The following is a 24,307-nucleotide window of genomic DNA, read 5'->3' on the forward strand; positions in this document are numbered from 1 at the left end:
TGCTCACATCCTACCCCGTCCCAGATTTTCTTTTTTTTTTTTTTTTTAAAGATTTATTTACTTACATATATAATATATAAATGCTCTATTTGCTTGGATGCCTTCATGACAGAAGAGTACATCAGATCCCATTACAGATGGTTGTGAACCACCATGTGGTTGCTGGGAATTGAACTCAGGATCTCTGGAAGAGCAGCCAGTGCTCTTAACCTCTGAGCCATCTCTCCAGCCCCCCCAGATTTTCTGTATGTTCATGTAGTACAACCCATTTAAGTTTATCCCCGACTAGCTTACAAATAAATGAGACTCAGACTATGGTTATTTTGTTTGGCTTTTACAATTACTGGGGTGTAACCCCTAACCTCTCCGTCTAACTGCTGTCCTGGCTACCTCCCCAGCTGTGTATCCCAGATACTAGCTGTTTCTCCTGGCCATGCACTCATGCGCCATCTCCCGTCGTGGTGACTTCCTCCTCTCTCTTCTCCACCCCCAACCAGGTAACTCAAAACCCACCTACCTCTAATCCCTTCAGTAATTGGCTGTAGTCAATTTTATTTAACCATTAGTTTTAAATCAAGGTACAAGGTTTGCACAACAAAAGCTTGTGAGTGTGAGAATTCACTCATAGGCCTAGACCTTCGGTACAGAATTCAGCACTACAGTACATAGCAACAGACTGAACCTCCTTTATCACCCTTATCACCCCAGTCAGGGCTCCAGGACCAGGCCATGCAGGGCAGCTCACCATGACCAAAAGCAACTTGGGAAGAAAGTTATGTCTTCTTATAATTCTCAGATCATATGCCATCACTGGGGGAAGTCAGGGCAGGAACTCAAGGACACAGTGTGAAGGCAGGAACTGAAGCAGAAACCATGGAAGAACACTGTTTACTGGGTGCTCCTCCCCATGCCCCAGCCATGGCTTGCTCTCAGCCTGCTTCCTTACATACCCTAGGATCACCTGTCCAAGGTTGGCACTGCCCACCACAGGCTGGGCTTTCCCACATCTATCATTAATCAGGAAAATGCTGGAAGGTCATGGTGGTCCAAGGCTTTAAACCCGGCACTCTGGAGGCAGAGGCAGGCAGATCTCTGGAGGGTCAAGGCCAGTCTGGTCAACAAAGTGAGTTCAGGGCTACAAAGAGAGATCCTGTCTCAAACAAACAAACAAACAAACAAACAAACAAACAAAGCCCTACAGACTTGCCTAGAGGTCCATCTTTATAGGGTCCTCTTCCCAGATTACTCTAGTGTGTGTCAAGCTTGCAAACAACAATAAAATATGACTTGCAGGTAGTAGCGGACTGAGGATGTGAAGCCTGGGTGGCCTCAATCTAGAATTCACCCTCAGCAGTTTAGATCTGAAAGAAAGCACATGATTCATACTTCAGCAGGCAGAAAAACAAGATGTAAAAATACATTTTTATTTTGAGACAAGGTTTTACACTGTAGCCCTGGCCCACTTTAAACGTTCCATAGTCCTCCTGCCTCAAGCTCTTCAGTATTAGGGTTATAGATACAAGACACCCCTCCTCCTCTTCTTCCTCCTCCCCCCTTCCTTCTTCTTGGTATTTTGAGACAGGTTTTCTCTGTCTTGGCTGTCCTAGAACTCCCTATGTAGACCAGGCTGGCCTTGAACTCATAGAGATCTGCCTGCCTCTGCTTCCCAAGTGCCGGGATTAAAGGCACTTTAATCTGCCTGGCAAAAAAATATATCATTCTTGAAGCACAATATGTCAAAATCTTAAAAATTATAGAATATCTTTTCACCTTGTAATTCCTCTCTTATAAAAATTTATGGGTTGGGGATTTAGCTCAGTGGTAAAGCGCTTGCCTAGGAAGTGCAAGGCCCTGGGTTCAGTCCCCAGCTCCGGAAAAAAAAAATTAAAAATTTATAATAAGATGTTAATATTTTTATTTATAGAGTTATTTATAATTGGCTCATGATGAAAACTATCTAAAGAATTCCAGTTGGGAGTGGCCTCCACTCTCTCACAGAAGGAAGAGAGAGGAGATAGAAGGAGAGACTCTGTGAAGGGGGAGGGGAGGGGCAGCAATGAGGATGTAAAGTGAATAAATAAATTAATTAATGGCGAAAAAGGTGTTGGGTCTGACGCACTATAATCCTAGCACTTGGGAGCTAGAGGCCAGAAGGCCAGGAGTCCAGGGTTATCCTCGGCTACATAAAGTGTTTAAGATCAACCTGGGCATTATGAGACATTGTCTCAAAAATACAAAAACAAACCAAAAAAAACATTGTTTTGGGTAATTTTTTTCTTGCAGAGACATGCTCATGGTCAAATGACACAGCGACCAAAACCCAGAATGATCTACATTGATATATCTGGCCAATAAGCCAGTAAGCTCGTTACACTGGGGTTTGTCCTAGAACCCAGCTGGCAGGCAGGAGGGAAGCCATGCTATCTTGCGACAGGCGGAAGAGGGTACAATACCATGTGGAAAGGTGAGACCAACCGTGTGTCTACAGACACAGCTGTGTGGATGACCTCAGCTGACGTCATGTGAAATGCCGCACGTGCAATGGCTTAATGGGTCCCAAAGCCACAAATCCTTGCCGTTTAAAACCACTGAGTCTGGAACCGCTTCCTCTCCTGTCCTGTGTTCTCACATCTAGTTTTCAGAATAGTTACAGCCCTTTCCTGAGTAGCTTCCCCATGCCAATCCTTACCCTTGTTAGCTCCAGGGAGACAGAGCTCTGAGTGACCCCAGCTTACTAAACCTACTACCCCTGGCCAGGGATTGTATGGCCTTTGCAAATACCGGCATGAATATGAATGTAACACGCACACACACACACACACACACCCCACACGCGTGTGTGTGGGGTGTGTGTGTGTGTGTGTGTGTGTGTGTGTGTGTGTGTGTATCTTCAACTTCCTGTGAGGAAAAAAATTACCCAATGGCTACTCCTTCCTGATAGAAAAGCCAGAAAAAATATTTCAAAAGAAAAAAACAAGAAAAAGCTGCCCCTAGTTTTACTACCCGTAGGTCCCGCAATTCACTTAGATTGACCTTTCTCCACCAGGTCCCACACAGAAGAGGGGTTCTGTCTGCTTTTTTTGTACAGATTCCCTGCCTCAGTGCTTTGATTATAAAGTTGAAGAGTCTGAGGGAGAATGAGTAGATGAAGTCAACTAGCAAACTTGTCGTTGAGCCCAGATGGACCAACTCTCCTCCCTCTCGAGTCCCCAGCCGCAGTCCTCTCCTTCTCTAAGGTACTAGCCCACCATCCTGGATCTGTGACACTCGATTCAAACTTCTATAAGGATAGGATCTCACTCCCTCTATTAAAGTATGAGTCAGCTCCAGCACCAGGGTGAGTCACCCAGCTCTTCCTGATGAACTGCCTGTGACTGCCGGGAGACATCCAGGTGGGGGCCTCGGGGACAGCGAGGAAAGAAAGATGGACACAGGTAACCTGCTAGGGGTGAGCTGTCATGTGTTTCTTTCGACTACATGGTGGATTCTTAAAGTAAAGATGCCCAAGTTTCAACTTGCTACTAAATTCCTCCCTCTCCACAGCCTGCAGCAGCAGCACCTTAACCTCTAAGCTACAGTTTCCTCAGCCTGTCTGGGATTCCCTGTAAAGGTGGAGGGGATGGAGGACAGCTTCCTGGGACAGTGGCTTGCTGGTTACATCTGTGTGAAATGGATGCCCAGTTAACCCCTCTGTAGAGGTCAGTTCTCAGAGCAAGCCAGCCAAGGATGGCTGTCCGCTTTCCCTGAGCTGCTCTTTTTCCTTATTGCTCCTCACACCCAATCTTTATAGAAGGCCTACTATGTGTCAGGCCCAGGACAAAGTATAGAACCCACCTCAGAACCCAACAACTTGTAGAGTATTCAGGGCCCATTTTAGAGAGAGAAACATCCACAGGGAAGACTGGCCTAGGACAACACCTCTGGAGATAACACTAGACTTCTGATTCCTAGCACCTTCCTGAGGCTTGAGGAATGGAGGTCTCCGAGCCGCATCCAATCCTCTCTCCAATCTCAGAGGCCCCTGGAAAAAAAGCAACATATAGAATTTGCAAGAGACAGGAAGGGCCTGCAACCCTGGTATAAACAGGGTTCTGAGGATGCAAACCTGGATATAATGACTACTATTGTCTAACTACTTGTATGGCCACAATCATGCAATATTATTTTCTCGCTTCATATTCACATTCAGTTCTTTTTTTTTTTTAAGATTTATCTATTTATTTGTTTACTTATTATCTGTAAGTACACTGTAGCTGTCTTCAGACACACCAGAAGAGGGTATCAGATCTCATTACAGATGGTTATGAGCCACCATGTGGTTGCTGGGATTTGAACTCAGGACCTTTGGTAGAGCAGTCAGTGCTCTTAACCACTGAGCCATCTCTCCAGCCCTCACAGTCAGTTCTTTTTTTTTTTTTTTTTTTTTTTTTTTTTTTTCCGGAGCTGGGGACCAAACCCAGGGCCTTGCGCTTGCTAGGTAAGCGCTCTACCACTGAGCTAAATCCCCAACCCCTTCACAGTCAGTTCTTTAGGTGGAGATATTCCCAGGATGCATTTGGGAGACTCGGGTCAGGTCACACACCCAAGGCACACCGTGAAGCAGGTCTATTGTTGAGCCCTATACTATGTCTTCTCCACACCTTGTCACCTCCTTCTTCATTTATTCCTTGGTTCTGTCACTCATTAAGCATTTACAGCTTATTTCTGGTGCCAACTAACTTGCTGGACAGAAGGAAGCTGGGAATGACAAAGGGCTTGCCCTGGAGAGGTATTTATCTCAGGGGAAGATAAGGCTCAAATAATTGTAATCTAATTGATTAGAACCAGGCTAGGCAGTTGCCCGGCTGGTACTGGGACAGGGGCCTAGACAAGTGTTGCTGGTCCAGTCCTTCTTTAGTTTAAAGATTTGTGTGTGAATGTGGGAGTTAGGGCATGTAGAGGTCAAAGGGCAACTTTTCTGCAGTTAGTTCTCTGCTTCTACCTTGTTTGTAAGTTTTATTCATTTTACACCTCTCTGTGTATGTTTCTGTGGGTTTGTGTGTATTTCTGTGAGTCTGTCTCTCTGTCTCTCTCTCTCACTATGCATTATGAATTTTGCTATTCTCTCCCTCTAATGTCCACCTTGTTTTTGAGGCAGAGTCTCTTTTGTTTCTCCATTGTCTTGCCACCAGGAGTGCCTGTCTCCACCTCTCATTCAATTTGAGTATCCTTGGGCTAGAGATGCAGTCTCTGGCTTTCTATGCAGGTTCTAGGGTTTGAACTCAAGTCAAAGTCAAGTACTGCAAGCCCTTTCATTCAGTGAGCCATCTCATCGGCCCCATGTTTTTAAAATCTACTAAAACTCATATTTATCACCTATATGATTTGGGCAAATTGCTTTGTAGAGCCTTTTCTTCTTTAGAGAATGTAGCAGAAAAACTTTCATCTCGTAGACTTCCTGAGGAAATTTAATTAATTGGATTATCAGACTGTTTCATTTAACACACAAAAAGCAGGAGTTAGTGGCTCACTTGGGGGCTGAGGCAGGAGGATTGAGTTTGACATAATGTCAGTCAGTCCAAAAAAGTAACAAATGAAAAACAACCAAAATAAAACAAAATGGTGTGAGTGTGTGTGTGTGTTTGTGAGTGTGTATGTGTGTATGAGTGTGTCTGTGTGTCTGTGTGTGTGTCTGTGTGTGTCTGTGAGTGTGTGAGTGTGTGTGAGTGTGTGTGTGACTGGGTGTGTGTGTATGTGTGTGAATGTATGGTATGTGTGTGAGTGAGTGTGTGTCTGTGTGTGTGTCTGTGTGTATGTGTCTGTGTGTATGTGTGTGTGTATCTGTGTGTGTGTCTGTCTGTGTTTCTGTGTATATGTGTGTCTGTGTGTGTGTCTGTCTGTGTCTGTGTGTGTATATGAGTGTGTGTATCTGTGTGTGTCTGTGTGTTTGTGTGTATATGTGTGTGTGTCTGTGTGTGTATATGAGTGTGTGTGTATCTGTGTGGTGTCTGTGTGTTTGTGTGTATATGTGTGTGTGTCTGTGTGTGTATATGAGTGTGTGTGTATCTGTGTGGAGTCTGTGTGTTTGTGTGTATATGTGTGTGTGTCTGTGTGTATATGAGTGTGTGTGTATCTGTGTGTGTGTGTGTGTGTGTGTGTGTGTGTGTGTGTGTGTGTGTGTGTGTGTCTGTGTGTCTGTGTTAGGAGACCCAGTGTGCTTCAGGTATTGATTTGCGGGCTTGCCATACTGGAAGACGCAGGCAGGGAACATTTCCCTAGAACCACATAAAGACTTTAAGTAAAAACAAACAGAAGCCCAATATGCATTCAGACAAACACAGACATTAGAAACATCCACAGCTTGATATTTTCACAAACAAAACACACCTGGGTAATCAGTATCGTCATGAAAAAAACAGCAACAGGGTCAGGAATTGGGTGTGGCGAGACAGATCCTCCTATCCCAAGTAAAGTTCAAGCTGGGGTGAGTGAAAGTGTCCCGGAACCTACTTGTGAAGATAAATAATAATCTTAATGCAACTTTTCTGTCCAGTGCTGGGAAATCAAATCCAGGCTAAGCAAACCTTCGACCATTCAGGTTCAATCCCCATCCTTAATGCCATATTTTTGAGAAATTAAAAATAATAAAAAAGGAAGAAAAAATGACAAAGCATCAAATTTTTCAATAAAGATGGGATTAGTTATCGTGAGTTGCTGAGTCATATCAGCTTGGGGCAAAGAGAGAAACAGGAGAACCACTTATTGGTTCTCCAGCGGCCTCACCCTGATTATCCAGCAGGCCCCCTCACAGTGGAGCCCCTCCCTTCCAGACAGAACTGTCCTCCAGACTTCTGAGCTCAGAAGGTTTTCCATGATATGTGCCTGCACAAACACACTTTTGCATATGACCCTTCATGTGATTGATGCCTGAGAGGTTTAGCCGTGCTGTCATATACCATGGGAAAATGCTTAATACAGCGACAACGGTCATGGAAGGTGGAAAGAAAACTGAGAAATGGCGCTATGTGATGGAGAGTGGGAGTGAAGAGAAGGGAGGTGAGGGAGGCCCACAGTCCTTTGGAAGGGCAGAAGCCTCGGGTTGGCTGGATATTGGGTACTGAGGGTGAGGAGTCCGAGACAGTTTGGAAGTGCCATCTTTGGGATATTTGGAGGACTAGGGCTGCAATGCCGAGATTTAAGCACGGTGATTGTGAGCACCTGTGGGATACCCAGAACGTTGTCCTTGGAGGCAGTTAGACAGCCAGTTGTGGCGCTCAGGATACAGTGGAGGAGGGATACTTCCTTTCAGCATCCCTCATATCAATGAATAGGTGGTGGTGGCGCCTGCAGAGACAAAATGATCATAAAGGGACACCGATGAGCCGGTAGCAGGTGATTGGGGCAGGTGTGCAAATCAGAATGAATTATAAAAACACACAGAACTGTCCCAGCCTGCCTGGCCCAGCCTGCCCTCCTTGAGTCCTATACCATGTTTACCTCCAGCGCGGGAGGATTTGAGTTGCAAAACAGCCTTCGGATTAAGGGCTTCCCCCTCCCATCCCCTGCCTGCGCCCCTTGCATCAGCTGCCACTGATTCAGCAAAGCCTTTTCGCTCTACCGGGAACACTTGCCTTTAAAGGCAACAGAGCCTTTTCCGGGCTGTCTTACTCACTCTTATTCCGTTGCCGCTAGGACCCGCCCGCGAAAGCACCGCCCATTTCTAGGGCCTTGGGTCCACAGGCGTGCTGGCTGACACGCATCAGGCCGGCACTTGCCCGAATCATCATGTGCACCTGGCCCCTCCCCCCAAGTCCTGGGAGCTCTTTTTCTTTCAGACTGGTAGGGGCTGGAGCGTCTTGGACACAACCCAGGAAAGACTGGTTCCTTTAAGGGCTGAAGTCAGCCTCCAGGGAACAAAGCTGCCAGTGCAGGCACAGACTAGCAAGTCTCACCAGGTCTAGGTGGTCGCTGTGGGACCCCTCAATTCCTTCTCTTTAGAAGCCTCAGGTAGGGGCGGTTTTGGGGATGCTGAGTTGTCACCGGGATCTTTGGAACCCTTTATGGCTCCCCACTGCCCATCCAGTAATGAAAGTTCTGGCCTCTACCTCAATGGATGGCATCCAGGGTCTTTGTAACTATCTCTTCAGCTCCTACTCCGCGCGCGCGCGCGCACACACACACACACACACACACACACACACACACACACACACACACACCAGTTTCTAGGAGCCAGTAACACTTCAAGAAGCCATTCCTCCGGGCTTCTATTCACATCCCTCTCTCTGTGGCACACGATCCTAGCTAAGGGCTTTGTATCTCCTGGACTTTCTCTGGTGCTCTCTACAGGGTTAAATTCTGTTTCCAAGGACTCGGTCTCCAAGATAATAGTCCACCTAAGAATCTAACCTCTGATCCAGTGTCCATAGCTCCTAGTAAATTTGCCTCCAAACAGTTGCCTCCAGGGGCTATAAAACATTTACACAAAGAGAGGACAGAGAAGTGGAATTCCAAGCAGACAATGGGATCTGTGTCTGGGCAGGTATAGGGAAATGGGGAAAAGTAACGCTGTTTTCCTGGCTACTCTGCTTTTTCTGTGTTGGTGCCATGGGACCATGGCACTGGGCTGAAATGCTGACGCCAACAATTAGTGCAGTTTGAGCAGGGTCTGGTAGCACAAGCCTTTAATTCCAGCATTTGATAGGCAAGTGGATCCGAAGTCATCCTGGTCTACATAGTGAGTTCCAGGACAGCTGGGGTGCCTGCCTCAATAAAGCAAACCAGAAGTATTAGTGCAGTTACTCTGAGAAACATTTATTCAAACCAGGAGGAGACTATTAGACCCATTTTAGAGATGGATGTGGGTTTTGAAGCTGAGAAGAGATGTGAGCAGTGTGCATTCGGCAAGTGGCTACAGAGCTGGGACTCCAATGTTTGAAGCTTGTGGTTCGGGGTGCTGTCTAAAGGCTGCCTTTGTAACTAACTGCTCTTCTATCAAAAATGGCTTACATCTCTAGCTGCCTATTGAACTACTTTCCAAACCCTCCTTAGCATCACTTCCTCTTTCCCAAAGAGCTGCTGCTACTACTACTACTACTACTACTACTACTACTACTACTACTACTACACACACACACAAACACACCCCAGTTATCTCTGGAGACTTATCCTGTATTCATCCTTGGTGATGGTATACACTGCCCCTCTCCCTGTCCCCCCATCTTGAGGATTCCCTGAAGCTAGTAATAGGCTAATGCCTCTGTCCCTGGGACATTGACTAGCACAGGACCATAATAGAGGAGGAAAAAAGATGGCTAATTGGTGTCTTGTTGACTGAGATATAGGATGTACTTCTATAATGGGGGTGGTTGAATTTATGAACTGGTACCCTAAGGAAGGGCCTGGGTGACCAGGCTTGGGCCTTGTTCCAGCCTCGACATCATATGTATTGAGGGAAAGAACTAGGTCCATGGTTGGAGGAAGCAAGAGCAGAGGGGATAGATCTTGCAGTAAGCAGGGGAAGGGGACAAGGTGGTGATCAGGGGACAGGAGGAAGGGGATCCCAGACTCACCAGTTCCACATGCTTTACTTTTCAGGGATCCATGCCCAACAAGGGTACCCCCTAGGCCAGCATCTGGGACAAAGCTCAGCTTCCTGTCTCCAACAGAAATTAACTTCTCCCAGATCCCTCCTTTAGCTGAACCTAGCTAGATGGGAAACAGACCCGAGGGACCACAGAGGCTATCAACTGTAATACTTACCACTTCAGGAGCACACCTGTGATTCTCAGAGCCCAGTTTGATACAAATTTCATTTTATCCAGAAGAAAACCGCTGTTCATTGGCTGGGAGCTTGCCCAGAACCAGCTAGAGGCGGTTTATAGGTGAGCTGGTTCAATGCCAAGGTGTTCTGTGTCCTTAACCATTTAGACACCCACCCTCTCTGGTCTTCACACTTAGGTATCACCATACAGTCAGAAATAGAGGGAGGTGGCGGCTTTACAGCTCAGAGAAGTGGCGGACATGGTGTCTAGGAGCAAAAGAGGAAACTGGGCTTGGGCATAGGTACTCGGAGCATGGAGAAAGAGAACTCAACCTCGGAGCCAGACCTCCTCCCGTGGTCTCTCTAATGAACTTAATGCCACTTTCTTTACACATAACAGACGTGGTTGTAAACACCCTCCAAATATTAACTCGCTTAATCTTCCTAACAACCCAGGAGGTTGTACTATTATTATCGCCAGTTTACCAAAGTTATCCCGCAGCCTAGTGAGGAAGCCGGAGACCTAGCACTGGCTTACAGCCCTGAACCAAGCGCTACCATTTTGCTAGTGGCCGTTGAGACTCAGAGAGGTGTGCAAACCAGCCCAGAGCCACACAGCGAGCGCCCCCCAGGGGTGCCACGCACCCGGGGACTGCAAATTCTAGCATCCAAACCCAGATTGCGGTCAGGCGCCCTCCGCCCCTCCCGCCCCTCCCGCCAGAACCACGCCCCTTGGAGTCCCGCCCCGGACGTGGTCCTCAGGCCCCGCCCCCCGGCCCACCTACACGCCCCCCCCTGCGGCGCGGGCCAATGGCGGCGGTCCTATAAAAAGGCAGCTCCGCGCGCTCTCTTCCTAAGAACACAAGAATCCCTTGTGGAGTGTCGGTTTAGGTTGCAGGGTCTTAAGTGAGTCAGGGCGCGGAGGTCCGGCGGGAGACGCATAGTCACAGAACGTCCATTCTCCGTTTCACAGCCCGCACAGCTTGAGCCTCGAGCGCAGCGCGGCCATGGAGCCCAGCAGCAAGGTGAGTAGCGGGGCTGTGCGCCCTGGGCGGCGATGTGCTGCCGAGCGCGGGCCCGGGCGCTTGTCCGAGTCTCCGCTGCCTCACGCGGCCACCGCGCGCTTCACGCGGCCGGGGCGGGGGCCGCGGATCGGGGGCCCAGGCGCCGCACGTCGCGCACGACCTCGGCGGCTCCTCCCGCGCGGGGGAGGGGGCCGGAGCGCGGCGCCCATTGGCTAAAAGGGCCGAGCCCCCGGCCCAGCCCCGGCTAGGCGCGGAGGAGGCGGAACCCGCTCCGAGCCGCGCGGCGCCCGGAACCCGGGCCTTGGGGCTGGCTAGGAGGTGAAGGCACTTCCTCCAGGCCTGGGTCGGGGGCTGACGATCTCCGGGGACCGCACGATGCGCAGTCCTCCAGGAATGTGGGGCCTTTCTCCGGGGCAAGCCTCTGTCTGGATAGGATCTCTCCACCTGTGATCAGACTTTGAGCCCGATTTACGGAATCCCTCCTGGATGTGCGACATTGTTTCTTTCTTGTATCGCCTTTGCTTTGTGTAGTTTGTTCTAGTCCCTTTTAAATTTTTTAAAAAGGCATTTGGATTTTCTCGTCTTGGTTTATAGGAAGGCTCAAGGATGCGCACTTTCATGTCCCCACTTCCCCGTTTAAAGCCCGAACATGTGCTAAATCCCGGGCTGCCTTTATTGGGCAATGGGGGTGTTTTGGTGGGACCCAGTAAAGGAAGCTCCATTTGGCTCCCGATGGTCGTATTAACAGTCTCTGCAGGGCCACAGTGATAGGGATAGAATGTAACTAAGTTAAAAAAAAAAAAAGACAAAAAAAGAGACAAAAAATGAAAGTCTGAGGCCCCGGAGTCTTTCAGAGGCCACTTAAACTCCGAACTTCGGTTTCTCCATGTAGAACTTTTCTCCCCGACTTCTTCAAAAGAAAGCACTGCTTTACCCTCTGTAGTGCCAGACCGAGGTTAATTTGTCCTTTCAAATTCCTTGGATTTTTATTTTTATTTTGGAGACATAATCTCACTACCCGGCTCTGGCTGCCCTAAAATTCTTATGTAGACCAGGCTGGCCTCAAAACTCGCAGATCAGCCTGCCTTTCCTTTCCTTCACGAGCTCTGTAAAGCCGCGTACCACCACACTCGCTGGATGTTTATTTTTTGAGCGGATAAGAGGAGAAAATCGACAATCATTGATCACCGGGCTCGTGGCTAAACTGCTTTTCCCATGCCGTTCTGTATTTCCTTACCAGGAACACACTAAAGGGAAGTAAGTTTCCTAAAGTCATACAGTTCCTAAGGTCTGGGCTGTTCTCACTGTCTCTTTTCACTAGTGTTTCTTAAATTGTGAGCGGCAAGGAGAGTAGTAATAGTAAATGCTGCCTGAGGCATGTGGATGCGTGCGCTTCTCTACTGTACTTCACAAACTTTCCTTCCTGGCTCCATCTTGGAATCCCTCCTTCCCCATGGTTTATATCTATGTCAATGAATTCATGCACTTGCACTGTTATTTACACCAATAGGATTTTCCCCTTGGGACAGGGTTTCTCTGTGTAACCCTGGCTATCCTGGGACTGGCTCTGTAGACCAGACCGGCCTCAAACTCCGATCCGCCTGCCTCTGCCTCTTGAGTTGAGTGATGGGATCTAAGGTGTGCCAGGGCCACTGTCGCCACTCTGCCACCACCACCATCACCACCCAACACATCAAAAGATTTTCGTGCTTAAATAAAACAACTCAGAAAGCACAAGAGAGCAGTTTCAGTACTTCGGTTTTTGTTTATTTGTTTGTTTTTTGAGACAGGGTCACTCTACATGGCTCTGGCTGTCCTGGAACTCACTGTGAAGACCTGTAGGTCAGACTGGCCTTGAACTTAAGAGTCCCACCTGCCTCTGGCTGGGATTGAAGGCGTGTGGCACTGTACCCAGTTTAGGTACATTTTAATAATCTTGTGTACATTCTTGGGAAAAGCCCTTCCCTTTGGAGACACAGATTTCCCAATCAGGGCCACAGCCTTTTGTGTTGTGTATTAAAACAGAGTCCTGGAGAGCTGTTTGACTGTCTGGCACACCTCTGGTATACTCTGTAACTAAGTAGAAAATAGGGAGGGGCAAGTGGAAGCTCCTGGCTAGCAGGAGTTCACCTCCATGCCCTGGCCATCCTGGTTAGGCTAGTTAGTTTTACTGGTCAGCCTCTGCACTCAGTATATAACTACCTAAAAATCACAGGGTTCTTTGGGATACGGTGGTAGAAGAACGTAAGTATCTGAGATTCACAGTGAGGTTTTAAATTCTCAACATAGTTCAGTTGCCTCATCTGCAGAATGACAGCAATCCTAGTCATTAGACTGTTAGAATTTAGTCGGAAAAGCCTAGAGAGATGGCTGAATGGGTGAAGGCACTTTGACGGTCATGCATGAAGACTTTTGTTCATTCCTAGGACTCACATGCTAGGTAGAAGGAGAGAACTGATTTCCGCAAGTTGTCCTCTGACCTCCATGTGCACACTAGCATGTGTCTCTCCCCACTACACAGATAAGTAAGTGAAGGCAGGCATGCCAGCCGATCTCTTGAGTTTGAGGCTGGCCTTGTTTATATAGTGAGTTCCAGGTTAGTAGCTATGGCCGTAAGTAAGTAGTAGGCAGGTAGGTAGATAGATAGATAGGGCCATAAGTAAGTAGTAGATAGATAGGAAGAGAGAAAGAAAGAGAGAAAGAAAGAGAGAAAGACAGAGAGAGAGAAAGAAAGAAAGAAAGAAAGAAAGAAAGAAAGAAAGAAAGAAAGAAAGAGGGAAGGAAGGAAGGAAGGAATTTGGAGAAAGCAGACCCAACATATATGTCTGCCAGACCCTATAGATGTTCCAAATGTTTCCTTATGACATGCTGGACCCAGAATAAACTTCAGCAACCTTCAACCTCATCCGAAGCCTACCTCCTAATAGCATGTGCTTTTGAGGGTTCAGGATGCTGAGCTGCGAGTGTTACTTAGGGAGCATTAAAGCTCTCACTGGTCAGGGCTGGAGAGATGTCCCAGCGGTTAAGAGCACTGTCTGATCTTCCAGAGGTCCTGAGTTCAATTTCCAGCAACCGCATGGTGGCTCACAACCATCTGTAATGGGATCCAATGCCCTCTCTGCTGTGTCTGAAGACAGTGACAGTGTACTCATATAAATAAAGTAAATCTTTAAAAAAAAAAAGCTCTCACTGGTCAGGTCAGGAATCTGGTGTGTGGAGAGAATTCTGGCAAAGTGCCAGACCTAGAGCTAAGCCAGCCAGTGCGGTTGCCTGTCCTACCTTGGGCTTCTGTTTCAGTTCTCTGATGGCCACTCGGGTAGTTAGGAAAGCACCACAGAGTGCTCAGGACATGTGCCGCTCGGTGGTAGAGCGTTTGCCTATCGTGTGAGGCCTTAACAACTGCACTGTAGGAGAAATGGGAGTCCATGCCACCTTGACCTTAAAGTTCAGAGAAAAGTAACTATCAACTCCGTGCTGCACCCCCCTCCCACTCTCCAAAATACACTGCCAGCCTTTGCAGGTAGCATGAGGATAAAGGAAACTGAGGAAGAGGCCTGGCCATGGGTTAGCTAGCCACTCTCCAGAAGAGACCGGGAATTGGGTTAGCCTCCTTTTACAGAGGAGGAGATTGAGGCCAGCCAAGTCCAAGACAAGACTGTTAAGATTTGAGGCATTTGTTCTGCTGACAGTTTTCCCCTCTTATCCCACATTCTCTGCCATCTTCCACCCGTCCCAAGTGGGCAGAAGTCCCCAGGCTTCAGGACTGCCAAGCCATTTCTGGGTACAGTGGGACTCTGAGGGTTGCATTAATTAGGTCTAAGTAGACGTCAGGAAGCTTCTGTGAAGGGAAGTGGATTTCCTGGGAGCTTCAGTTTCTTTGGTAATTGTGGTGAAGACTGTCCTCTTGTTCTCAATCAGGGTGGTGTGGAAAGACCCCCTTCCCCTCCCTTAGATACATAAAAGCAATGTAAACAAACCAAAATGATTCTTGTTTAGTGTCAAGCCACCCTTGGGTTCTACCTTACTTTCTCCCTGGCTGGGTCAGCCCCAAATCCCCCTCTAATCAGCTTGTGACTTCAGGGAGTGCAGCTTTACTGGGTGCCTTCTGGTCACAGGGTGTCAGTGCCCAGAGATCTGCTCCAGCACCAAGGGTACAAACATCAGTATCCCCCACCCCCCACTGGCAGAGCTAGGAGGCCTGGAACAAAGGGGGAAGTGTGCAACATTGGCTTGGGGCCTGCAGCCTCACCCCTCACCTCTCTCCTGGGTACAGAGGTGACAAAGCCATTCAGTCTAGCAACCACTGTCCCAGGATTGTGAGGCCAGGAAAGCTCCTGGCGGGACTCAGTGGCTGAGAGGCTGTGTCCAGGCTGGCCTAGCCCAAAACAAGTCTCCAATTGTTACCTCCCTCCCAGGGAGGAGTGGGTGGAGCCCAAGGCTCTGTCACTCAGCCACCCAGCCTGGCAGGAGCTTATACAGAGACAGATTTGCAGTAACTGAGCCATGGGCCACTGGGCCTCCAACCCGGCCTTGGTTTACCCCAAGGCTTTGACATCCAGAAGTGGCAGAGCATTTCTGCCTGGCCCCAGATGATTTGTCCAAATTGTTTGATCCACAGCTCATGTCCTCTGCCTTGAAATTGAGAATGTCCAGGGAAACTGCTTCCTTGTCATGTCTCCAGCCTATGCTCACTTGTAGACCATCTATACTGATGTTGGCACAGAGATGTGAGGCCTGTTAGATCTCCGGTCTGTTTTCACATCAGTAGGTGTCAGGAATTCAGGTGTCCGTAAGGCTGCTGCTGAAGGAAGGACGGGAGCCCAGCTAGAGGGAAGAAGAAACGGTACCTCTTAGCTTTCCTTGAGCATCAAGCTACAGCTGTCTTCCCAGCTTGAGCCATGGCTTCCTGCTCAGCTTTCCTGGTGACTCCAAGTGGCCCCCAAGTGTGCCAGAGCAAGTCTTCAGCATCGCACCCAATATCCATGGTCCACACCACATACAGCCTTGGGTGCTGCCAGTGGTGGCTGTGTCAGTCACATGGCTAGTGTGGTGTGGCAGTGCTCAGTGCCAGTTCTCTGGATAGTAGTGTTAGCTGCTGAAGTCATTTCCTTCAGCTGGGCACTGGCCTGAGCGTGGGCCTTCGCAGCCTGCCTGTTAGCCAGCTTTGCCCTCAGTGTTGTGGGCTGCATCATTGTGTTGGCACTGTACTGTGGCCATAGTGCCATCCTCATCCTCACCCAGACACTTGGCCTCTGGTCTCAGTACCACCTTTGTCTTCTCCATAAAGAGTTCTTCTGACCCCAACAGCCAGAGTATAGTTCAAGGAGCCTTCACTCCAGAGCTATTAGCAGGTCATGCCCACAGCAGCTATGGGTTAGTTTGCTCTGTCGGCCCTGTCCTTGCCCCCTCCACCTTATCACAGTCAACTGGACGAATGTCAACCCTCACCAGGGAGGTTACCCTACCATAATACCTTTTTTTCTCTACTCTAAACTTTTACTTGTAACAGCAGACCTGTTCATGAATCTGGGAGCAGTGTCTCCCAGCTAAGTAAAACCTTCAGCTAGAGTTCCGTACTGGAATTACCATTCTCCCCAACACTTCTGAAGGCAGTGTGCTGGGCCTGCCAAGCTCTGGGGCTGTATCCAGTAAAATCCCCAGATGTGAATGGAAAATAAAATTGGATTTTAAAAATCACAGAAGTAATGGAGCAAACTAAGAAGCATAAAAGTAAACGCCTAGTCTCTGCTTTCAGTTAGTATTTACCCCAGAGACCCCTTTCGTATGTATGCATAGATGTGTGCCCGAGTGCAGTATTGGTGTAATGGCTCACACGTCTGTGTCATGCAGCCCATCCCATTCAGTGTCCTGCGCAGTTAGGACACTGATTGGCTTTACATCTAGCAACTCAGGGGACTTTGGGTCATGAACTCTTTTTCCAATACAATTACGTCAGGGGCTTTTGTTTTTGTTTATCTCTTTCTAACAAGCCACCCCAGGGCTCTTTCTTTCCAGCACATACGGATGTTTTACAGTCTTTTCAACAGCTGCACATATTCCATTGCAGATGTGTTTTGCTGTGATTGAGAAGCAGTGATCCTGTCACTAGGTGCATTACATATATTCATTTCTGCTCCGGCTGCCAATGAACATACCAAGTCGCACAGACAGGGATTTGCTTCAGTTAATAACCAAATCAATGTTCATTTACTCAGGTAGTTCTGGGAGCATGTTCAAACACAGTCTTCACTCAGTGTCTTAGGAATACCTCAAAGAGAATGGAAGAAATAGGGAACGGATTTTCATAAAGTCACCAAAGTGAAAAAGATGGGACTTAAACTTGCCAAGAGTGACAGTGACATTTGTCTATGCCCAGTCTCATATTATTATATTATTATTTTATCTCTGCTGAATTGGTGCCAACATACTACCAAGTGTACCATAGGGGTGTCTGCTTCTTTGGGATTCCTTTATTCACCCCAGGTCCACTCCTGCAGGCAAAGGAGGTAGTTGTTTGCCCTTCATGGGAAGAATACCCTTTTCAGCTGCTTAAGGAGGGTGGTGTGCATTTTACCTGAAAGGCGTTGAGAGCCCGGCACAGTTCAGGCATTGACTTCGCATCCAGCAGCTCAAGGAGGTATGTTTCAGGTAGGCACATTTTCTATAAAAGGCAGGCTAGTAAAATTTGTGGCAAGATCTGTCTGCTTTAGCTTGCCTCAACTCCAACTGAGCCACCGAAGCACAAAGCCACAAACAAACTCAGATGAGTACGATTTTGTTAATGGTCATGGAAGTTCTATTTTAATGTAGCTTTCATGTATTCCCCTCCCTCAACCCCATCCTTTAGAACCATAAAGCCCATTCTTAGCTGGGTGGGACCTCGTTCCTTAGCCCAGGGGTGATTGTCAGCCAACCTTGGCTTAGAGTAAAATCCAGTGAGAAGGTCCCACAGGTCCCCAGACTTTGGCTGCTGGTTCAGAATTGACAGGACTTGGAGAGTTGCTGGAGTGGAATTTGACCTACATAGAAAGCACCAGCTTCCTTCAGGAACCAGTACCGGGAAGTAGAGGAGAGAACCTGACCAGGAAGGGCAGATCTGTGGTACCAGAGGCCCTCCCTACCTACCCCTCCACCTCCCATTTGAAGCTTCAGAGAAGTCCAAGAACTCCAGGGTAGGAGCCTTTCCTTCCCTCTTTGAGCCTTCTGTTCTCTAAAGCAGAAGCAATCTCTTCTAGAGTGGAGTAGAGTGGGTTCATGGTAGTTAAATCAGGACATGAGCAGCCCCTGGCAGGGTGCCTGGTACCTTACTGGTGCTGCTGATAAGTGCCTGGTTCCCACTCTTCCCCCCTTTCAAGACAGATGGACACACCCACCACCAGGGTGCCCGGGAGTCAGTCATGCAAATCTTAACATCACTAGAAGGCTTTAAGGAAATTGAAGAGGAATGGGGACCTAAGGTCACATGAAGGCCAACATTGGTGTTCCCAGATTAAACCATCACTAAGGGAGTGAAATAGGAGGCCAGAGAACTTCACTCAGATGTATTCTTAGAAAAGAACTATAATAAATAATGTGTACAGGGGGCTGAACATCCTCCCTGTCTCCCAGGGCTAAAGAGCCAAGTGGTTCATGCTCCAGCACACCTGAAGACTACAGGAAGTAGCAGACAAGAGTGACGTCTGAGCTGGGACTCTCCTCCCACTAGGAATACCCTGCCTCTGCTTCCTAGTGGTGGTGTCACACGCCTTCCCACCCTCTGCCAATATTGACTAAGAGCCTGTAGCAGGACAGGACAGGACAGGCTAGAAGGACAACACAGGTGGGGTTAAAAGGCAGTGATCAAAGAAAGACTATGCACTGGCCTGTGGCTTGGGCTACCTATCATCTCAGATAATGGGAAGAAAGGTTCCCCACTTAACACCCACCATTTACTTCCTGAGGTGGGGGAGGGGCTCATGGAAGAGCCTCTTGTATGCAGAGGCCTGGTGTTGGATGAACTGAGAGAGAGCTCAGGGTCTGCCTAAGGGATTTGAACTCTATACCTGAATCAAAGGTCTTCTGCATCCCTATGGGCGTATCACAGAGGACTTGGGGAAGGAAATGGTACCCCACATTCTCAAATGAGGTTTGCATCCCTTCTATGTCATCACATTCATGGCAGCCTGGTTAAAAAAAACACGTGTTGAATTCATGGATCTCAACTTCATCTGCAGGCTAATGGCAGCAGATGGACAGTGGTGGCCAAGTTGAGGGTGATTTCCTGTCCTTACCTCACTCAGCAAACGCTTGTTGGTTGAGATTTCCCAGGCCTTATATGGACACTAACATGCAATTGGGACAGTGAGCTGTCCCTATTTCCTCAGAGGCAGGGCTGCCCCCTCAGCCTCTAACAACAAAGTAAAGGGAGCTGGTGGACTTTGTTCCGGCCTTATTCCCCTTAAGTCTGAGTCAGCAGTCATCAAGTGTGGTAGATGGGGTGCTGCGGGCTGGGAAGAGGGCTGGCGCAGGTGACAGACCTCAGCCATGTGCCTACCAAGGGGTAGGAGCTCTATTCCTCCCCTTAGCTGTACTGAGCCTTGCCAAGCCTCATTTTCTTAACCTAGCGGTATCAGCCTACCACTGCACATACTGTTCTGTCTACCTGGAATGTTGTCTTACCACTGCTTCCCAGTTGGCAGACTGTGTCCTTGTCCTTCGAGCCGATTTCAAAGTCACCTACTGGGAGTTGAGTTTTGATCCTCCTCCCAAAGCGATCTTTCCAAGGCTTCCTTAACACCCCCCACCCTCCCCACCCCCCACCACCAGCAGCTCTCCTGAAGTCTGCACTATGGGTGCTGCCTCCCCACCAGCGCTCACTTGACTACTAGCCGCCCTTGACATTAGGCAGGTAAAGTTAGACCTTGATCTGCCACTGCGATGGCAAAGCCCCTAGGAAAGGGTTTGTCCTTGTTTCCAGTAGTTCCCGTCTCAATCCCTGGAGATTGATAGCACCTTATGGAAGACACAGGCCTAAGTAGCTCAATGTAAGACAGGGCCTGGTGTCACAGCACCCACCTCTCTCCCTCCATGGCAGTAGCTCTGCTCATGCTCTACCCGTATAACTTTTGACAAGTTTATATTGTTCTCTTACTATTTTTTTATTAAAAAAATTAGTTTTTTTGTAAGTAATATGAAATCATATGTTCATATGTTTGTTGTAAGTAATATGAAATCATATGTTCCATTATTGCTATGCCACAGCTCACTAAACTGTAGGTATGTGATAATTTCATTTCTATTCTAATGTGTACTAGAAAAATGCATATTTGTATACCATAAGTGTCACACCTGAACAACCCTGAGCACATCACTCAGCAGATAGCCCCGCATATGGTGGGGCTCAGCTGTCACCATTGAGCCCTGCCACTGATGATTACCACAGCCTCTTAAGTCCCAGTGGTCACCTGATGACCGTTGGCTTGACTGTGACTCCCAGAAGCTTGTCATGTGCTCCCTGCCCACTCACCCCACAGTCCTGGATCTGGAGGCTCCCTAGAGAGCTAGGAGACAGGAGATTTGAGAGGCCAAGCCTTTTGACTTGAGTTCACAGAGGATGGGAGTTGGAGGGAAGCCTCACAGTAAAGGATGAATTTGCAAGGTCAGCCAAGGAGAGACAGGCAGACCATTAGAAGGCAGGCTCCAACATTCTGAGTGTGCATTGGAGCAGACCCAGGCCTTCCTCTTCTCAGACTGTCATGTGAGAACTATAGCTTTGGCAATCCTTGTCCTGAAGGCTTCTGGAAGATGAGAAGACTGAGGAACAGGTCTGCTTAAGGGCTACGCCCAGCTCTATCTAACAATCTAGAGACAGGCCCAGACACTCACCCAAGGCTGAAGCCTAGCTCTGACTGTCCCCACTGTTCTGTAGGCTCACGGGGCTCCTGATCCTATGCTTCCCTCTTGGACCCCGCGCTGTGCAGGCGTTTGGCATCTGTAGGTGCCGGTCTACTTTTGTTTTGACATGAGTCCCCAGCTCATGTCTCACAGTCAGTTAGGGGCCCGCCTCAAGTTACATTACTTAGCTTCCTCATTTGAAGGGCTGGAGAGAGTCCCTAACCTTTATCTATTCGGGTGGACACCTCACTGACCCTTCACCTCTGTGTAAACAGACCATTTCACCTGCTGGCCTCAACCCTTCCTGCTGCTGTCTTCAACTCTTTTCCCCTTAGGAACTCTTTGGTTTAGCACTTAGTAGCTTTGGCATGTAGTTTTTTAATTTCTGTTATCTGGTACAATTCACCCTGAAATGAAAGCTCATGGTTTACTGGGGGTAATGGTGGGGGCATTGGTATGGGGACTCCTGAGTAGATTGGAGTAGATTGATCTCTTGCTCTGAGCTCCCAAGAACGTTGTTTTCTCCAAGTGAAGGTGGGAAAGCTAGAGAAGGGCAGGGTCATGTCTTCAGCACTGAACAATGACTGTTCCCATTTTGCAGATAGGCACATGGAGGGTGGGAAGGCAGTGGGGCAGGGAGACCCAGCTATCCTTCTAGAGTTCCCATTGGCTAGACTCGGGCCATTGCCCTTGACTTCAAATCCAGAGCCTTTCTTCCCCATCTGCACTGTCCCTTTTATTCATTTAGGCCTCCCTGGTGAGGGAGGGAAGGTTGTGTCCGCATCCTCCCCACAGTGTGGGGCCACCTGAAATGTAAGTATCACTCCTACCTGGACAGTGAGACCTTAGAAAACCAAAGCCTCTAACTGCGTAAAGGAAAGCCTGATTGCTCTCTCCTCAGAGGAGTCAGCTGGGCAGGTTTGGGCACCTGAGGCCAGGAAGTAGCCAGGTTTCCTGGGAGAAGGACAGGTGTGTTGCCAGGAGTCAGGCGAGGCATATCTGAACATGGGAACCTGCCAGCATTGACTTTGCTCTGTAGTACTCTGGGCCCAGACATGCCTGTAACTCTGATTTCTTTTTTTTCCCTCTGCAGAAGGTGACGGGCCGCCTTATGTTGGCCGTGGGAGGGGCAGTGCTCGGATCCCTGCAGTTCGGCTATAACACCGGTGTCATCAACGCCCCCCAGAAGGTAAGTGCTATGCCACTCCACCCATATATACCATCACCCCAACACTCATGGTGCTGCTGCAGTGTCAATCATTGATATCAACTGACCATCTTCCCTCCCATCGAGAATTCAAGAATCTCAGGGCCCTAGAATGGTGGTACTGTGGTTGGCCATCTTGACTGTATCCCGAGCAGCACAGTCCCACACAGTGTAGTGGGACTTCACCTACAGAGCATGTGGGGCTCCTGAGAGCTCTGCACTGCTGCTGGGCAGGCGGGCGGGCAGAGGGGAGAATGGTCAGAAGAGGAGCCTTTCCCAGTGCCACCCTGTCATGCAGTCTGTTCTCACATGCCATCTACGTACAGCATACCCCCGTTCCACACTCAAACTGCTTCCTGTCCCTGGAAGTCCCCGGTCAATTTAAACAAACATGGCATCTTGCCCCGAGGTACTGTAGAAGCTGGAGGTTGCACATCTCAGATCTGCCCCCACTTGCTCTCTGGGTGTTTAGACTGGAGACGACTCTGGCAATCACCTACTTGTTCTGAGAGAAGGAACACGGGTTAGGAACAGAAGTGGAGATTGTCACAGCCCCTCCTTTGCATTAGGCTTTTCACATGTGTTGACACTGGTGATTTCTGTTTTATAGACTCAGAAAGTGAGGCCCAGGCTGATGAAGTGACCCGTGGGCCCAAGGTCATGTACTAGTGAATGGTGGCATCTCAGCCAAGCTCTTTGTTTCCATAGCCTCAGGCTGCCTTCCTGACCCACACTCTCTTGTCCTTAACAATTCACACTTTCCTCGGGATCATGGAATGGAAGTAGAATGTCCTCCTGTCAGGACCGTGCTCGCCACCCAGGCTGATGAGACTAGACAGTGAGCGCCAGTGCCTCTCAGGACCAGGGGCACAGCTGGGGCACCAGACTGTGTGGAATCAGCTGGACTTCTTCCAAGTGGGCGGAGCTTGGCTGTAGGGGCCACGCCTGCTGCTGGGGAGCCAGTCCCTAGGAAGGCTTGGCTGCTGAGTCATACTGAGCTGCAGCAGCCCTGATGGGATTTTTCCAGGATCTAACATGGCAACTGTGAGCCCTTGGAACAAATCCCAAACCTTGTTTTCACTAAGTGCTCAGAACAGCACCCATGAAGGTGTGTGCTTTGCAGCCAGCTCTTTTGGGGAAGTTGCAGATGGGAAGATGGGAGGAAGTAGGGAGATAAGCTTGCTGCATTGAGGGTCCCTCCCTGGACACCCAGATTCTGGTTTGGGATGCCAGCGAAGCTCCTTAACTGTTGCTGAGGGTAGCCGAAGCTGAGAAGCACTGTCGTAACTGGTCACAGTGAGCTAACGACATAACTAGGGCTCTAAAGGCAGGGCAGAGGGGCCCGCAGGGGAGGCGGTAAGATGCCCAGCAAGTAAAGAGCTGCATCCTCTGAAGGACGAGTGTTGGGAGTTAGGCTGGGGGAGAAGAGAAGTTGGCTCCACAGCAAGCCAGAACTGGACCACTTTCTCGTGAGTCTCTTGGATCTACAGCATAGCTAGCCCCCAGCTTGTCCTGGCATAGTCAGATGGATAGGCGGAGGGTGGGTATTATGAGGACCTTTGAGCCTGTGGAGGAGGAGAGGCCTAGTCAGATCTGCATCTTTGGAAATATTAATGCACTTGGAGTTGAAGGATCTGAGAGTGTGAGCTGGGGTCAGACACGCACGGAATAATGTCATAAGAACAAGTGCTGGGTGCTGGAGAGATGGGTCAGCGTCCGAGATGCCTGCCAGCAAGCCTGACAACCTGAGTTTAGTCCACAGGACCCACATGGTAAAAGACAAGAAAAGATCCCTACAAGTTGTCTTCTGATCACCACACACATACCAGAATACACATTACCCTCCCCCACAAACAAATACGTGTAATGTAGTCAAAGTTCCGTATGAGGACACGAGGGAAAAGGGGTCAAAAATGGCTTCTATATGTCTGGTTCAGGGGAGGAGCTGGTAGATGCAAGGTGGCAGGAGTTGGTTTGTCTCTAGGTGTGAGGTGGCAGGGATTGGGCTGTTGGCCATCTTTGGAGGTGTGTAGAGGTGCTCACGGATCTGAGTGGTCTCTTGTGCACAGGCTGGAGACTGAGGGAGTCACTGCTATCCAGATGGGCATGGGGGAGATCTGTGAGGTAAGGAGAGCGAAGGTCAGCTCTTGAGGACAGTGCCAGGCAGATGGAAAGGACCCTAGGATGGAGAGCTGACATCTAGGACGGGAGTGCAGGGCGTGGTGGCAGTGCAGGGCATGGTGACAGTGCAGGGCATGGTGGCATACATCTAGAATCCCAGTGGGGATTTAAGTGGAGGCAGGAAGGAAGCTCTGGAGTTCTAAGACCTTGACTGTACAGCAAGTCTGAGGCCAGTGTGGTCTATATAAGATTCTGCTTCAGAAAAGCCAGTATAAAATATAGAACCCAGAAACAGGAACATCACAAGGTGAATGAAGACCTGAGGTTTGAAGGATGGAG

At 48.9% G+C, this 24,307-nt stretch overlaps 1 protein-coding gene and 1 long non-coding RNA gene across 3 annotated transcripts in view; one reads left to right on the plus strand and one right to left on the minus strand.

Annotated features, from left to right (window-relative positions):
* Nucleotides 1–535: 535 nt before the first annotated feature.
* Nucleotides 536–10,896, minus strand: LOC108351021 (uncharacterized). Of its 2 annotated transcripts, XR_015620469.1 has the most exons (7): nucleotides 9,742–10,896; nucleotides 7,198–7,323; nucleotides 6,367–6,485; nucleotides 3,835–4,021; nucleotides 1,208–1,361; nucleotides 951–1,092; nucleotides 536–859 (listed from the first exon to the last, which is right to left on the minus strand). It is a non-coding gene; the product is annotated as an uncharacterized LOC108351021 (long non-coding RNA). The 2 variants fall into 2 exon arrangements; XR_015620468.1 differs by lacking the exons at nucleotides 536–859; nucleotides 951–1,092; nucleotides 1,208–1,361; nucleotides 3,835–4,021; nucleotides 6,367–6,485 and having other exon boundaries at nucleotides 6,675–7,323; nucleotides 9,742–10,125.
* Slc2a1 (solute carrier family 2 member 1) overlaps nucleotides 10,542–24,307 on the plus strand; it is a 28,246-nt gene continuing 14,480 nt past the window's right edge. Inside the window, 2 exon segments of the mRNA NM_138827.2 lie at nucleotides 10,542–10,767; nucleotides 21,734–21,829. Of these exon segments, the coding sequence (NP_620182.1) occupies nucleotides 10,750–10,767; nucleotides 21,734–21,829 (114 nt within the window). The 5' untranslated portion in view covers nucleotides 10,542–10,749.

This window comes from Rattus norvegicus, chromosome 5 (genome assembly GCF_021556685.1).
Source record: "Rattus norvegicus strain SHRSP/BbbUtx chromosome 5, alternate assembly SHRSP_T2T, whole genome shotgun sequence".
NCBI classification, from domain to species: domain Eukaryota; kingdom Metazoa; phylum Chordata; class Mammalia; order Rodentia; family Muridae; genus Rattus; species Rattus norvegicus.